Source organism: Crinia signifera, chromosome 5, assembly GCF_055691185.1.
Source record: "Crinia signifera chromosome 5, ASM5569118v1, whole genome shotgun sequence".
Lineage (NCBI taxonomy): Eukaryota > Metazoa > Chordata > Amphibia > Anura > Myobatrachidae > Crinia > Crinia signifera.
In genome coordinates, this window is record NC_139221.1 from 156,513,406 (window position 1) to 156,530,220 (window position 16,815).

Below are 16,815 nucleotides of genomic sequence, written 5' to 3' on the forward strand. Positions count from 1 at the left end.
ATAGAAGGATTTGTTTTTATTATTAAATTGCATTAAAGTGCAAGTGAAGAATCTGGTGACAAAAGTTTTGTGACCTTAATGATTTAGAATTCCCATTTTGTAAAATTGCATGTGGAAAGGACTGATCTCCAGTAATATCTTTCCATCAACTTAAATTTTTTTTTTTTATTATTATTATTATTATCGTTTATTTATATGGCGCCACAAGCACCAAACAATCCATAAATGACCAAAAAACAAATAACGAATGAGAGTAGAAGACAATTTAGGACAAGTACATGGTAAATAAGGATAGTTACATCAAGGGACAGGACACTGAAGCAATTATCAGGGTGGCAGAGATGTATATATTCTAAGAAAAGTACATGAGGAGAGGGCCCTGCTCGTGAGAGCTTACATTCTAAAGGGAAGGGTAACACAGAAGGGGTAGCAGTGAGCATAGACAGTTAGGATGAAAGATGGTTAGATTTTATGCGGGAGGGTGGGAAGATAATCCGTTTAGTCTTAGACATTTTAAGTTTGACATCTTTTTTAGGTGAACTGGAATGTGTTCTTTTAAAATAAAGGATTTCTATTCCTTTTTTGGGGGTAACAAAAAAAAAATTAGTTTTTTTTTTTATTCTATGAAGGGTCTATTTATTTAAAAACATACAGCACATACATTTTTAATTATTATTTTCTTAACACGACGTAAGCAGGGGGGGGGGGGGGGGGGGGGCAGGACCCGCTCATTAGTATTCACTGCACTTGGTCCCACTCATTACATATGCATGGAGCGGGACCAGCGCAGCACTACCTCATTCAATTTGATATGGACATGCTGCATATCATAGTTCAGAGAAAATCAATTTTTCTTGTAGAGAGCACAGACTTACTATACCTCTAACATAGTATCGTACACCGGCTCTGAAACAGCTTCTTCTAGAGACAAGAATCCAATCAAAATATTTTCCATTAATAGAACAGGAATGTATAGCAATAACTGTAAATTAACTTAAGGAAAACAATAACTTAAATAACATTTACGACATTATTATAAGTATTTTTTATTTTAACAAGAATTTTCCTTTCCCAGAGCGATAAACAATTCCACTATTTTTTTTTTTTTTTACTGTTTGATGTAGGGTATCCAGTTCCCTCATTTCTTTTCAGGTTTCTATAAGGAAATGGGGTTGGTGAATTAACAGAGCCATTTAAAACATTGAACAAAAAAACAATCTCCTTGCCTGCAGCCGTCCCCCAGCTCCCCGGCGGCATTCGCCGGGGGGGGTTAAAATTCGCCCCGCCTGGGGCAGCAAGCTCCTGAGGCGTTGAATAGGGGGTGAGGGAGGGCTGGCAGCGAATGCTGCAGCCCTCCGGAACCCGGCGATTGTGCAGCAAATCCAAAACAGGATTCACTGCACAAGGGGAAACAAAGGATTGAATACCTGCCTTAGTTTTAGCTTTGCAAAAGATTGCCTGCTTGATTTTTTTTAGGATGAAAAACCCATCTGCATGCACTGTAGCATAAGAGCCACTAAAACAGGCAACAAGTCATAAGTAATCCATTGCAGTTTATCATACACAATGCTCACTGGGAATATTTCAAAAGGATACATCCATGAATGACTGGCATAGCAAATTTCTGAATCTGTAAAAAAAAAATGAAATAAAAATGAAGTGTCTTTGTCAAAACCATCCCAGCAGGACCTCATATTTCATAAATGTCTAGAATGCATTCTAGAAGGTCACTTTATTTATACTGCTTTCAGACCGCAAATGCAGGGATGCACCGGGGCTTTTAAACTGTTCAGTCCCAGTGTGACCCTGCAGGTGCTTGTTCAGATCGCATCAGCGAATCAGCAATATTGCCGGTTCACTGAAGTCATGTGGGGGCACAGCGGAGCGCCATTGGGGGCTGGGGAGGCGGCAGCGCTTAGAGCTGGCGCTGCTCCAAGCACTGCCTCCTCCATAGTGTGAACAGGAAACGGGTCGCTCAACCCAATTAACCCGTTCACACTGCACAGCAACGAACCGGTAAGAACCCTTCTTACCCGGTTCATATTGCCGTGTTGCTACTGGTTAGCTATAACCAGTAACCCCTTTCACATTGCACCAATTACAGTGTTGAACTGGCAAGAAACTTGCACGAACCCGGTAATTAGGTGCGATGTGAAAGGGGTATAATTGAGCAAAAATTGGTATAGTTACAGTGTGAATGAGGAGCCCTAACCTGTGTGTGATTATATTTGTAATTACATTACTGTTAGGATTTTTAGCAGAACTGGATCTTAAAAATATTGCTTAAAATGGTTTCTGTATATTCGCTCTGTTAGTGTGGCTAAACACCATAGCCTATGCAAAAATAATAAAAAAATTTAAGTTTTATTTTAAAAGTGTATTTGTGCCATTTTTCCACCGGGTAGTAATACTTCAGAGGAAGGTCATACATTTCTCATTGCGGTCTCTGCAGCTGCTAGGAAGACCATTCTTCCGATGTGGATTCAACCAACACCATCATCCATTACACTTTTTCTGGGCAAACGATTTTAGTTTTTTTTTTTTTATCATGGACTAGATATAGATATAGCCTTCCCTTTCAGAAGGAAAGTTGCACTAAAAAATCTTGATAAATGAGAAAGCTATACGGTCATCCTTTCGGAACCACTCCAGCGATGTATGTGCAGGTGATTTCTCCCCCTTAACTATAAAAATAATAGATCCATGCATCTGGAGAAAAAGGGGATTTTGTACTTACCGTTAAATCCTTTTCTCAGACTCCATAGGTGACACTGGAGAGTTACAGTGGGGAATAGAAGGCGACCACAGGGAGCTTGGGCACTTTAGAATAAATTAACAGTGACTAACTCCTCCCCTTCTACTTCCTCTCCTAGGCAGTCTAGGTATGTGCCCGGAGGGAGCTGGAAGAAAGGAAAAACAACACACTTCCGAGAGGAGGTCAAACATAACATAACCAGTCACACACACACTCCCATAGAGTGAACGTATAGTTTGAAGAATAGCATTCATAACAGAATGAACCCATTCATAAAACCTTCAGTAAAACTTCGAACTCAGACTAAGTATAATAGTCTCTTAACATCAGGTAATTAACCCAACCTGAAACTAAACAGTAACCAGGAGAGACAGCGTCGGGTGGGCGTCCAGTGTCACCTATGAAGTCTGAGAAAAGGATTTAACGGTAAGTACAAAATCCCCTTTTCTCTTTCCTCCACTAGGTGACACTGGAGAGTTACAGTGGGGACGTCCCAGAGCTCCCAACAGGGGTGGGATGACGCTGAGAGCCCCTTAACACAGAACGGCCAAACCGCGAAGCAGCTGCCGCAAAGGTGTCAAACTTGTAAAAGCGGACAAAGGTCCTCTGACCAGACCACGTAGCCGCTCTACATAGATCCTGTAGAGAAACTCCACGGGCAGCCGCCCAGGAGGTACCCACCGACCTTGTAGAATGGGCGGAAATCGAAGAAGGTGGCACCCTAGAGGAAGCCACATAAGCTTGACGAATTGTCAATCTGATCCACCTGGCCAGGGCCTGCTTGGAAGCGGGCCAACCAGGACGTAAGGAGTCAGAGTACAAATAAAGCATCTGACTTACGTACAGCCTCTGTTCTGGCCACGTAAATGCACAAGGCCCGGACCACGTCCAGCGCTCTAGACTTCTGTGAGTCCTCCCTAAAGGCCGGCACCACAATAGGTTGGTTAATGTGGAATGCCGAGACCACCTTTGGGAGAAACACACTAGAGGTGCGCAGCTCCGCTCTATCCTCGTGGAAACACAAGAAGGGTGGCTTACAAGAGAGAGCACTCAGCTCCGACACCCTTCTAGCCGAAGCCAAGGCCAGCAGTAGGACAGTCTTCCAAGTGACGTATTTTAGTTCCACCTCCTCCATAGGCTCAAATACAGAGGACTGGAGAAACGCCAGTACTACATCCAGGTCCCATGGAGCAGTAGGAGGCCTGAAGGGAGGTTGCAGCCGCAACACCCCCTGGAAGAAAGTCTGTACCTGAGGAAGAAGAGCTAGCCTCCTCTGGAAAAAAATGGAGAGGGCGGATACTTGAACCTTCAAGGACCCCAGCCGGAGTCCTGAGGACAAGCCCTTCTGCAAGAACAGCAGCAATCTGGCTAATTTGAAGTTCACAGGAGAGACCCTCCTGGATTCGCACCAGGCCACATAGGCCCTCCAGATGCGGTGGTAATGCACCGAGGTAACCTGCTTTCTAGCTCCTATCATGGTTGGAATCACCGCCTGCGGGATCCCTGCTTTCCTCAGGATGGACCTCTCAACAGCCATGCCGTCAAATGTTGATGCTGTAAGTTGGGACAGGTGAACGGACCCTGTGTTAGCAGGTCGTCGCAGAGAGGCAGAGGCCATGGTTCGTCTACTAACAGGCCTGTTAGAACCGTGTACCACGACCGGCGAGGCCAGTCTGGAGCGATGAACAGCACTGTCACCGACTCCCGTCGGATTCTCTGCAGAACCCGAGGGATGAGAGGCACTGGAGGGAAGATGTAAAGGAACTGATCCGTCCAGGGTGCCGTGAGAGCGTCCACTGCCACTGCCTGTGGATCTCTTGTCCGAGCGCAGTATCGGGGCAACTGGTGGTTGTGTCTGGAGGCCATCATGTCTATCTGCGGACAACCCCACCGACGAGTCAAGGTCTGGAAGACCTGAGGGTTCAGACACCACTCTCCGTGGTAAACGTCTCGGCGGCTGAGGTAGTCTGCCTCCCAGTTTTCCACGCCTGGTATGAAAATGGCAGACACGGCCCCTGCGTGCTCCTGCACCCAGCAAAGAATCCTCTTCACCTCTCTCATTGCTGCACGGCTGCGGGTGCCTCCCTGCTTGTTTATGTAAGCCACAGCCGTGGCATTGTCCGACTGCACCCTGATGTCCTTGTTCCGGAGAACCACTTCCGCCTGGAGCAGGGCATAATACACTGCTCGCAGTTCCAGCACGTTGATGGACATCTGTGCTTCCTCCGGGGTCCACAGTCCCTGGAAGTGGAGGCCCAGCGTGACCGCTCCCCATCCCCTGAGGCTGGCGTCCGTGGTGAGGAGCGTCCAATTGTGTATGGCGAACCTCCGCCCCTCCTGCAGGTTGCTGGAGTTGAGCCACCACGCCAGTGATGCTCGAGCTTGATGGGAGAGAGAGAGTCGCTGCTGTAGAAACAGGTGTGAACCTGTCCACTGGCGGAGCAGACACAGATGGAAGGGGCGAGATCGAAACCGCCCGTACTGCACCGCCTCGAACGTGGCCACCATCCTTCCCAGCAGCCTTGTGCAAAGGAGAACTGTGACCGTTCGATGCTGCAGCACCAGACGAACCGCTTCCTGTAGGGACAAGATCTTGTCCATGGGAAGGAACACCCTTCTCTGGACCGTGTCCAGAGTCATCCCTAGGAACAGGATCCTCTGCGATGGGGTCAGCTGTGACTTCTGGATGTTGAGCATCCAACCATGGGATTCCAGAGTCTGACGTGTCAGGTGGATGTTGTGCAGAAGGACCTCCCTGGACGGAGCCTTCAACAGAAGGTCGTCCAAGTAAGGGACAATTGTAACTCCCTGAGCCCTGAGTATCTCCATCATGACAGCCATCACTTTGGTAAACACCCGGGGCGCAGAGGAGAGGCCCGAATGGGAGGGCTCGGAACTGAAGGTGACAGTTCTGGACAGCAAACCGCAGGTATGCCTGGTGAGGGGGCCAGATGGGGATATGCAGGTATGCATCTTTGATATCGATGGATACAAGAAACTCCCCTGGTTCCAGGCCTGCAATGACAGACTGCAGTGACTCCATCTTGAAGCGAGTGAACCGCAGGAAGGGATTGAGCTGCTTTAAGTTCAAGATGGGTCTTACCGAGCCATCCGGCTTGGGAACTAGAAAAAGGCTGGAATAAGATCCCTTTGCCTTTTGCGGTTCCGGGACCGGGATAACCACCCCTAAATCCCTGAGCTTCTGAATGGCGGCCTGCAAGGCCCTGCCTTTCTCCTGAGAAGCTGGCAAACCTGTGGGAAAAAACCGTTGAGGAGGAGGCAACAAGAAATCTATCTTGTAGCCTACTGCTACCAGGTCCTTTACCCATGCGTCCTGGCATGAACCGGCCCATACCTGATGGTAAAACAGCAGCCGGCCCCCCACCCTGTGTTCTGGACAGGAGCTGGGAGAGTCATGCCGAGGGCTTGGAGGTAACCTTTGCATCCAGGATTGGAGCGCTGGCTGAACCTCTGCTCTTCCTCGGAAGCCTCTGGAGCTAGTTGCCGCTCCCCTCGACCTACCCCTGAATCTGGGGGTGGGACGAAATGACCGAAAGGACTGCCCTCCAGTAGTAGGAAATGACCTACGTGGGGGAGGGGCTGCAGTGGGCAGGAACTGAGACTTACCCCCTGTAGCCTGTGAAATCATTTTGTCCAATTCTGGACCAAAGAGGGCCTCACCAGCAAAAGGTAATGCTTCCACCGCTTTCTTACAATCGGCATCTGCATTCCATTGTCTCAACCAAAGAGTACGGCGAGCACAAACTGAGAGGGCAGAGATACGAGCCGCAAGCATACAAACATCTGAAGAGGCTTCTACCAGGTAACCTGCCGCCTCCCGTATGTGTTCCACTAAGAGCAACGTATCACTTGCCCCTGGGTCTAGAGAGGAGGCCACCTGGGATGCCCATACCTCCATGGCCCTATTGACCCAACATCCCACTTGTGCTGGACGTTGTAAAAGACCTGCGGCTGAATAAATGTTCTTCAGAGCACTCTCTAACCGCCTATCAGACACATCTTTAAGGGTAGAGGCTCCTGGAATGGGTAACACTGTCTTTTTGGACAAGCGTGATACCGAAGAATCAACAGCAGGTGGCGTCTCACATGCCTTCCTAGCATCCTTAGGAAAAGGATAGGCAGTGAAAAATCTCTGAGACACCTGAAACTTTTTGTCTGGGTGTAACCAGGCTTTTTGCAAGTGTTCATCCAGCTCCTCTGAGGCTGGGAAATATGCAGACTGTTTCTGCTTTTTAGCAAACACTGAGGGACGCGCAGCGGGTCTCACCTCCTCTGTGACATTGAGGGTTAACCTGACTGCTTGTATTAAGTCCTCTAAACCCTGAGAGGGGACATCAGTGTCCTGTATAAGCGGAGCATCAGGCTGAGCATCAGGGTCATGAAATTCACCCTCCTCTAGAGCTGGCATGTCATCATCTGTATCATCTAACAGAGGGACCTGAGGAAACATCCTATTAGCAGAAGCCAGTCTAGGGGGAGGGGGTGTAGAGGGGTCTGCATGAAATGCTCTGGACAGACTCTCCACAGCAGAAGTTAACTCTGCCTGCTGATCCCTGGCTGCATCCCTATCTTGTCTAGCCGAAGATAACTCAGAAGCTAGCTGAGAAATCACTGTAGACAATTGGGAAGCCCATACAGGTATATCCTGCCCCGATGTTGAAGGGGTGGGGGCTGGGGATGCAGCACATGAGGGATATAAAATGGCGCCCTCCGCGTGTGGCGCGAATTTATTGCTGCACTTCTTGCAAGCAATCTTTTTACCAGCCATCATACACTCAGCAATCTTACACAGAAAGTGAAAAAGATGGAAATACTGGACAGGAGAGGAGGTATAGAAACAAGGCAGAGTCTGCCACAAGCCTGATACGCGCACTGTATATAAATATAACTTGCGCCGGCTAAGGGACCTTTTTGGACACAGTCCAAGCCGCCCTGACCCCCTATGTCCCGCTGTGACTCACTGAACCAGGGTCACCTGCACTTCCAGACACCTCGAGGGAGCCGCGGATCACGCTGCTGCTTCAATGGCTGCCACTCCTACAAAGACGGAGGAAGCGGAAGTACCCAGCATGCCGCGCTCTCGCTCCTCAGTAATGGCGCTGTATTTGAAAAGTGCGCTGCCGCGGCTTTTTACACTGAATCCCCCGCTAACGGGAGATCAGTGCTATACTTACCCCTGCCTTAGCTGCCGGGTGCGGCATGCTGACAGGTCCTCGAGGCGCGCTGCAAGCAGCGGCGACGGGACCTCAGAATCTGTGGATCCTGTAGCCAGGTACCGGAGGCAAGCTGCATGCAGCTGCGACCGGACCTGCCGACAGCGCCCGCGTCGCAGGCAGGTAGGGACAGGGAGCTACCTGCCTGTCCTCTTGCTGATTGTAGTATCAATTTACATTAAAAAATATATAAAGCTCAGGAGTGAGCCTTGAACGCACCCAGCTCCCGCAGGGCACATGCTAAGACTGCCTAGGAGAGGAAGTAGAAGGGGAGGAGTTAGTCACTGTTAATTTATTCTAAAGTGCCCAAGCTCCCTGTGGTCACCTTCTATTCCCCACTGTAACTCTCCAGTGTCACCTAGTGGAGGAAAGAGAAATATCAGAACTACTACTGTGGAAGGTTCACTGAGCTATATTTATGTGTTTATTAAGAATCAGGTCACGAATCCTAACTAGCCAGAACATTAATGAACATGTACTTTATTACTATAACTTATGCTTTATGATCTAATAAGAAATTAAGTTTTAGATTACAGTACCTCAGGTTGAGCAGAAAATTCTCTGAGTAAATGGCCATTCCAAACAAACCTCTGATCAGCCTGAAAATAAACCACACAAACAGGATGTTAGTTTTTTCCTGAAACTGTTCTATATATATATTTTTTTTTTTTAAATCTCTTTATTTGAAAAAAGGTAGGTGACAGAAAAAAGGATATACAAAAGCCAAAGAACATGTAACATCAAACAGTATACATACGTAAGGACATACATACATAAAAAGGACAAATGATACAAAATAACAACTTATAGTATCTGCAGTATTATATACAATGTAATCACCTCTTATTATTCTAATTATTTTCAGGCATTTGTGCGTTTTATAATTTGGCTGTGATGCTAGCCAATGCCTCCCTAGCCATTGACCTCACACTGCCATGCATGAAAGGGCCAATCATATGTAAACACATACAGTAACTAGAATCCCGGGCCATTTGTAAGAAATTAACAATGCCTAACAATAAAATACACTACTGCAGTGGTTCCCAAACTGTGTGCCGGGGCTCCCAGGGGTGCCTCAGGACACTTGCAGGGGTAATAATTCAAATTATTTATGGTCAATGTAAAAGGCAAAAACATTGCTGGTGGGCTGTCAATAATAAAATGTGTCAAGAACAGAAGCTAATCCTGTCCCTCATCCATAATTAAACCTTTGTATGATATATAAAACAATTTACTTAATTTTTTTTTCACAATTTCTGAATAGGAAACTTTTGGCCAAGTATTTCTAAACAATGAATGTATTTAGAGTGACATTTTAGATTAGCAGACCATCCTAATATTTGGTTTGAAACAATAACTGCATGTTTTCACAGAAGCTATGTGTATGCTATACCATGCGGAAATATCCCCTTTGAGGGACAGGGCAGATAAATTGAAGATTATAGGGATAGAGGGAAGGGAAAGGTGGAGTGGCCAACATTTGGCATTTGAAGGAAATGGCGTACACAAATACTTCTAGAAATCTGCTGCCCTGTGTCTTTTTGAGGGCTTTTCCAGATCAGTCTCTGCGCAAAAACAAATTTTCTTCTGACTCCATGGCAGCCTCACAGTGGGATGTACCCAAGCTAATACAGGAAGAGCAAATACACAGACAAAATTCCAAGATGTGAACGCAATTATTTAATGCCCCTTAAATTTCTAGGCGGTGCTTTGTAATATCTAAAGCATAATGGGGAAAATTTACTAAGATGTGTATTCTACTTCACATGTGATGTTGCTATGGGCAACCTATCAGATCCGGTCTACTATCTTCTAGAGGGTGCTAAATAAATAAGAAGTAGATTCTGATTGGTTGCCCATAGCAACATCACATGTGAAGTAGAATACACACCTTAGTAAATTTCCTCCAATGACTTTTAAAAGCATTGATTGAAGACGATGTCGCTGCTCCACAAATGTCTATGGCTGATATCCTGAGCTTTCCTTGCCTAGAATATCTACTAGCTGAGTGTGCCTTAACAGTTTAGTTGTTGATGTAATAGTGCTATATCGCACTCGTTCTTCCACGGCTCTCTCCTGCAGGCCGTCTCCCCTCGTGACTCACTGTCAGCCAGCAGCGCTGCTTCTCCCCACCCTGCTACACACAGCAGCAGGACTGCCATAGGGGTATTCAATGCCGCAGCGAGCGGCCGGCGAGGGGGTTAAACAGCGAGGATTGCTGAAAACCAGCGATCCTCGCTGTTTAACCCCCGCGCCGGCCGCTCGCTCTATTCAATGTACTGGGGAAATCCTCGCCGTCACAGGACGGCGAGAATTCCTCAAAACAGCGAGACCCGCGGCTGCTGCAGAAAACTCGCAGTTTTTAGCCGTGGGTCTCGCTGCTTCTGGAGCCGCATCCGCCAATTCCCCCTCGCTCAAAAAACGGAGCGAGGGGGAATTGGCGGATGCGGAGGCTGTGTTGAATGCTGTCAGGGTGAGTGGTGACAGCGAGCAGGAAGCCCTGCTCGCTGTCACCACTCGCAAACAGCATTGAATACCTGCCACTGTGTCAGCATCGCGCTTTTCATACCCGCAGGGCAAGTTTCTCCCTCCGGCTGCCCTCTAAACCCTCCCAAATCCTAAATTTCCCCAGCATCTGATGTGTCCAGATTAAAAGAGGTTCCGGACCATCAGATGCCGGAAAATCAGAGTTGTACCTGTATCAGACAGAGCTGGAATGGTGCAGTAGTTATTCCCATACTTATTCTAGACAAAGTTTACTGGGCTGTACTAAGTGCTCTAATGCTTTATATTGTAGAGACTATGGGCCAGATTCAGAGACATTTTGCAAAACTGCAAATCCCATGGACAGGAGGCGCCCAGGAACACCAGTTCCCACCAAAAGTTGAGCTTTCAAAAATTTGCAGTGAACTGTAGTGTAGTAGACTGCCTGTAGCATTCCTTCTGTGTGTGAATCATTAGGTCAACATGCATTATACCGACCCTTGAAGGTCGACAGGCCTTAGTTCGACGCATGAAAGAGGTCAACGTAAGCATTAGGTCAACACAGGGAAGATTGACAGTTAAAAGGTCAACATGGGTTTTTTTTGTCCCTAATGTCAAAGTCAACATGGACACCGAAAAAGTACACTGCGTCCCCTCGCGTGGTTCGTGGTTTATATCCTAGAGTATGGTAGAGCATGAAATACCACCTGTCGGCACATGTTGTAAAAAAACTGTGAAAAACCTGTGTCGACCTTACCAATGTCAACCTAATGACCATATATATCCCTCCAGTGAGAGTTGGTAAGCATGCATTTGATCACAGAGAATGCTTTGGAGAACATTCCGGGTGACATCATCCATGCTTATTTTCAGTACAAAAATGGCACATTGCATTGTAAGAAACTTGCTTATGAAGCTTTGTGATATTCCATTACTGAAGTATCCTTATTCTGGTTGAAGAATAGAACATACTGTAGCTGGCTATGGTAGAAGTTGGAATAAGTGATTATGAGGCCTACAGTATTTATCAAAGATTTTTTGTGGAATATAGTAGGTTTTTAGAGGTCAAAAATGAAAAGGCTTGACCAGCCAAACAAAGAAAGTAGTTCCTTTGTACTGCACTCTTTTTATAGTAATGATTTGATGGTTACATTTTAAAACTTACATTTCTATTGAGAGTAAAGCAAGAACAAAAAAATTGACTATTAGAACCTTAAAAAAAATAGTTAGTTACTTAAGCTGAAACTATAAAAATTTACTGTGCAAAATATGTGCAATTAGTAGTTTTCATATGTAATTCATATGCAATGAGAATGCCGCCTGAGAGTCACAGATACAAGCACACAAACGCACAGTACATTTGCTTCGATAGGAAAGCCGTGGCTGCAGTGCTCCCACAATGCATGCGCACCACAGCAGCAACACTGCAGGCAGTAGCAAGACACATCTGCAGTTCCAAGTGTCACCCACTGATGATAGACCACACAGTACCAGCAGGGTGCTACACATACAAGTCAGTGTAGAAGTTGGCACTGCAGACATACAGCATCTCCTGGACCCCCGGAGTTACAGAAAGTGGAGGTCAGTACGCTCCCATGAAGTCACACCCTGGCCCGTGAAGCCACAATGACATTTTTGTGTCAATCACACCAGGTGACGCCACAGCACATCTGCAATTAAGCCAAAGGGCCAGATGTATCAATCTTCAAAAAGTGATAAAAAGAAGAGTGATAAACAACCAGCCAATCAGCTCCTACCTGTCATGTCACAGGCTTGGTTTAATAAATGACAGGTAGGAGCTGATTGGCTGGTTGTTTATCCCTCTCCATTTTATCACTTTTTAAAGCTTGATACATCTGGCCCAAAATGTTTCAAACAATGATATGTTGCATGGGGATGCAGTTAAGATCCCGGCGGTCGGGATCCCGGCGTTCAGAATCCCGACCGCCGAAATGCCGACACTTTCTCCCTCCTGGGGTGTCCACGACACCCCTGGAGGGAGAATAAAATAGCGTGCCAAGCGTAGCGAGGCACCGGGCCCGCTGCGTGGCGAGCGCAGCGAGCCCGCAAGGGGGGGCGATCCACGTCCCCCCCTTGTCGGCATTTCGGCTGTCGGGATTCCGGCGTCGGGATTCTGAACGCCGGGATCCCGACCGCCGGGATTCAATACTGAATCCGTTGCATGGCTTATTTTCATACAATGCACAAATTCCATTATTCTGAGCAGCAGTTGCACACAGTGTTCATAGAGAAGTGAGGAGTATAGGCTACTAGAATGGGCAGAAGCAGTATTTTGGGGCATCTTACAATTTAAAGAAAGCGTTTAAGGAGACTTTTATTGCTTGTACATCAGCACAGACCTTGTACAGAGCTGCTGTACTAATCACCATGAAATCTGCACCGACTACACACCAAGCTGGCATTCCGGCAAAGAGTAGAACCGTAGTTAATGGAGCATAAAGGATCATAGTGTATTTGTGTTTAGGCTTCTGATTGATAATTGATAGTCTTGTAAAACAGATAAAAGTGTTCAAGTATGTTTATGAATGCATCATTGCACACTTAGGTGAGTGAGTGGAATAATGAAAAATGAAGGATACAGGAGAGTGTGACACTGCTACAGTATGATTCGATTACATGACAATGTTGAACTTGATCCAGAACTTGAAGAATGAGATACTTTGTCCTGTGAGAGGATCTGCAGGTGAAGCAGCAATAGTGATTCTGATCTCTCTACCTCTTTCCTCACTCCTATTGCTTCTTGGATGTCCCAGTGCATTCTTACATTTCACATGTCTAAAAGGTCCATACACGCTAGGTGTTTTGCCCAGCGTGTATGCATTACGATTACGTGGAAAATTGATCATTGCATACACACTGAGGGTTTTTCCCCCTTTTTAGTGATTTTCCCTGGGGTGGATGGCTTTCCAAACCAGGACGCTATGCAAAGCTGTCCCCGTTCCATCGCTCATCAGCTGGTAATACCAGCAAATGAGTGGCCAGGCCAGCGATGAGCATACATCACCGCGCATCACACTGGCCGGTTTTCAAGCTGAAAGCCGCTCAAATGTGTAAACTAAGCGGCTTTCAGCTTAAAGTCACCCAGTGTGTATGGGCCTTAAAGACTGAGCTGATCATCTTCCCACCCTCCCAAATAACCTCACCTCCCACAATTTCACTCATAAAGTATGCTGCCTTGGCGCTATTCTTTACTCCTCTCTCCTTTAAACCACACATTTAACATCTCACAGTCCCGTTTCCACCTCAAAAATATTTCTAGCATCAGACCCTCTCTCACCCAGGATGCTACAAAGAGCCTCATCCACTCACTAGTCATCTCCAGACTGGACTAATGTAATCTCCTCCTTTCTGGCCTTCTTGACAAACACCTCTCTCCACGCCAATCTATCCTCCATGCTGCTGCCCTTAATCTTCCTCTCCAAACGTACTATGGGCCTTATTCTAGTTCACTCTTAGAGGCAAATTTCTTCTTAGCTGGACAAAACCATGTGCACTGCAGGGGGGCAGATGTAACATGTGCAGATAGAATTCGATTTGGGTGAGTTATTTTGTTTCTGTGCAGGGAAAATACTGACTGCTTTATTTTTACACTGCAATATAGATCTCACTTTGAAGAAAAAACCCACCCAAATCTAATTCTCTCTGCACCTGTTACATCTACCCCTCTTCAGTGCACATGGTTTTGTCCAGCTAAGAAGGAATTTGCCTCTAAGAGTGAACTAGAATAAGGCCCTATGTCCACCTCCCCTCTCCTACACTGGCTCCCCTTTCCCTTTAAAATTCAATTTTATATTTCTTTACTCATTTATGTATTGTTAGGCACTGCGGAACCCTTGTGGTACCATTTAAATAATTATACATTAAAAAAATAACAACAACCGTTACCATGTGGTCTTTTAGCTCAAGTTAATCTTGCCCATTAATACCCATGACTGTTGCCTAAATGAAGTACAAATTCCAACAAAATGTCTCTCTTTGGATAAAATATCCCTTAAGGCAGTGGTTCCCAAACTGTGTGCTGCGGCACCCTGGGGTGCCCTGGGACACTTGCAGGGGTGCCTCGGGTTGGTTGTCCAGGACCAATTCAAATTATTTATGATCAATTATTTCTGGACAAAACCAGTGCTGGCGGCTGCCAATCATAAAATGTGTACAATCAGAACGAAATCCTGCCCTTTACCACATAACTGACCCTAAGAAGCACATATAAACACAATCTACTTCATTTGATATATATTTTTTGGGGCCTGGGGTGCCTTGGAAAAATTCTGATACTCTAGGGTGCCGTGATTAGAAAAAGATTGGGAACCCCTGCCTTAAGGTGTATTAGTATTGCTAAAAAAACTGTAGCAAAAGTGAGGTGCTTGTTTTTATATGAATACATGTGTGATCCATTTGAACTTAAAATGTAATATTATTTGCATAGTTCTCTTACCCTTTCCAACAGGCTCATTTCCTGGAATTCTGGACTTGTGTTGGATAATCTCTGTAGAGTATGGGTCAGATCATAAGAGGTGGAAAAGTAGAATCCGTCCACACTGACAATATGGCTGATCATGGAAAGGAAGGCTTTGTTATCCTGCAACTGAGTAACAGCCACTGTTAGTATTTATCTTCCCGGTTACAGGCGTTCAGTTTGAAATTCAACTTGAAACTTCTGAAGCGCATGTACCCTCCTTTTCTTGAGGGCTTCCAATTGATATGCATAGCAAATTACAAAACATGGTATTTTAAATAATTGTACATTTTCTACAAAAACTCACCTGAGTATCAGTTAAATGTAAAATGGTCTTTTTATAGGAAATTATGTCAAAATCTGTGGCTTTCCAAATGGAATGATTAAGAAGATCTCCTATTTTCTTCTTTCGCGTAATCACAATCAGATACATTCCTGGTAAATAAAAATCAGAGAGAACCTATCAATGCTTTAACCATTTAAAACTAGGAATTCCACCTAGAAGCAAAAAATAAATAAATCACTAAATAAATACATACATCTGTAAAGCAAGGGATCTGAATTCCTTGGCATTTTTCTTGAAGAAAAAATATTAGCCAATAAAATGGTTAATGATATGGCTGATGGGTGTATTTAGGTTTAGTGTATAATAATAAAATAATAATAATTGAAGTGCAGCTTCAATATCAATGTCTATGAAAATTGCCTTAGCATACATTGCTGTCATGTAACAAAAAGGTATAATACAGGGATGCCGGACGGGGTCCCGACAGTCGGGATCCGGACATTCATTTACCCGACTGTTAAAACACCGACAGACTGGTTCCCGACGGCCACCGGCTATTCTCCCTCGTGGGGGTCCACGAGCCATTTAACTCTAGATTGGTTTCACTGTTCACTAAGGTCAACCCATTCATGTGGACATAAATGTAAAATGGGAATCCCTTGTATAAACTTGTGATATTCCCATCACAATGTATGTCTTATGCTGCAATTATTAACAAGTATGTAACAACGAAACAGATCGGCACTAAATTGTAATAATTTGTCTCACCAGCAACTAGACGAATTGTACCCAATATACCACATATAGGTCGTGTGATTGCTGACGGAGGGATGTCTTTCTTTGCTGAAAGAGAGAATACAGATAATTAAGAAGAAAAACACACACAACACTCTTCTACTCCAATGTTGCCATTGTAAATAAGCAAAGCACCAATGCGTATCCAGTATATTTATTTAACAGTTATATAAAATAGCACACACATATTCCAGAGCTTTACAGAGAATATTTGAACATTCACCTCAGTCCCTGCCCCAGTGGAGATTGTTCTCATCCACACAGACATTCTAGGGTTAATTTTGTTTGGAGCCAATTAACTATTCTCCCAACATTTTCCTAGACGTCTAGTTAACATTATAATACTTTCTATAGCACCTCTCTCCCCCTGTATTACTCAATGGAATTTGCACAGAACTACCCTACCACCATGTTTTTGGAGTTCATGCGAGGAGATTGGAACACATGGAAGAAGCACATGCAAACATTTCGAGAATATACAAACTCCACATAGGGCCATGGTGGGAACTGAAGCCAATTAGTCAGTAGTGTGAGGCAAAAGCACTAAACACAGTGCTACCATGCTGCCCTGAAGATTAATAACCACTTTCAGGATCTCTGTACCCTATAGTAAATGGGTGTGGATTACCTGACCGTAATTAAGTGGCATGTCTAGGTTGACATGCACAAGGAGAACGTGGGGAAAAAGGTCAACACAAGCAATGTAAGAGTCGACAACTGTGGACCCCCAATTAGTGTATCGTATCACTTGTCATGCTTCGGCTGTTCCCACATGTAGATGGTA

At 45.4% G+C, this 16,815-nt stretch overlaps 1 protein-coding gene across 1 annotated transcript in view; it reads right to left on the bottom strand.

Annotated features, from left to right (window-relative positions):
• Window positions 1-16,815, bottom strand: part of SACM1L (SAC1 like phosphatidylinositide phosphatase) — a 60,107-nt gene that overhangs the window by 24,958 nt on the left and 18,334 nt on the right. The window contains exons 3-8 of the mRNA XM_083188141.1: window positions 16,005-16,079; window positions 15,258-15,385; window positions 14,930-15,079; window positions 8,529-8,588; window positions 1,597-1,630; window positions 881-982 (exon numbers count right to left, since the gene is read on the bottom strand). Coding sequence (XP_083044267.1) covers window positions 881-982; window positions 1,597-1,630; window positions 8,529-8,588; window positions 14,930-15,079; window positions 15,258-15,385; window positions 16,005-16,079 — 549 coding nt within the window. The remainder of the gene's footprint in view (window positions 1-880; window positions 983-1,596; window positions 1,631-8,528; window positions 8,589-14,929; window positions 15,080-15,257; window positions 15,386-16,004; window positions 16,080-16,815) is intronic.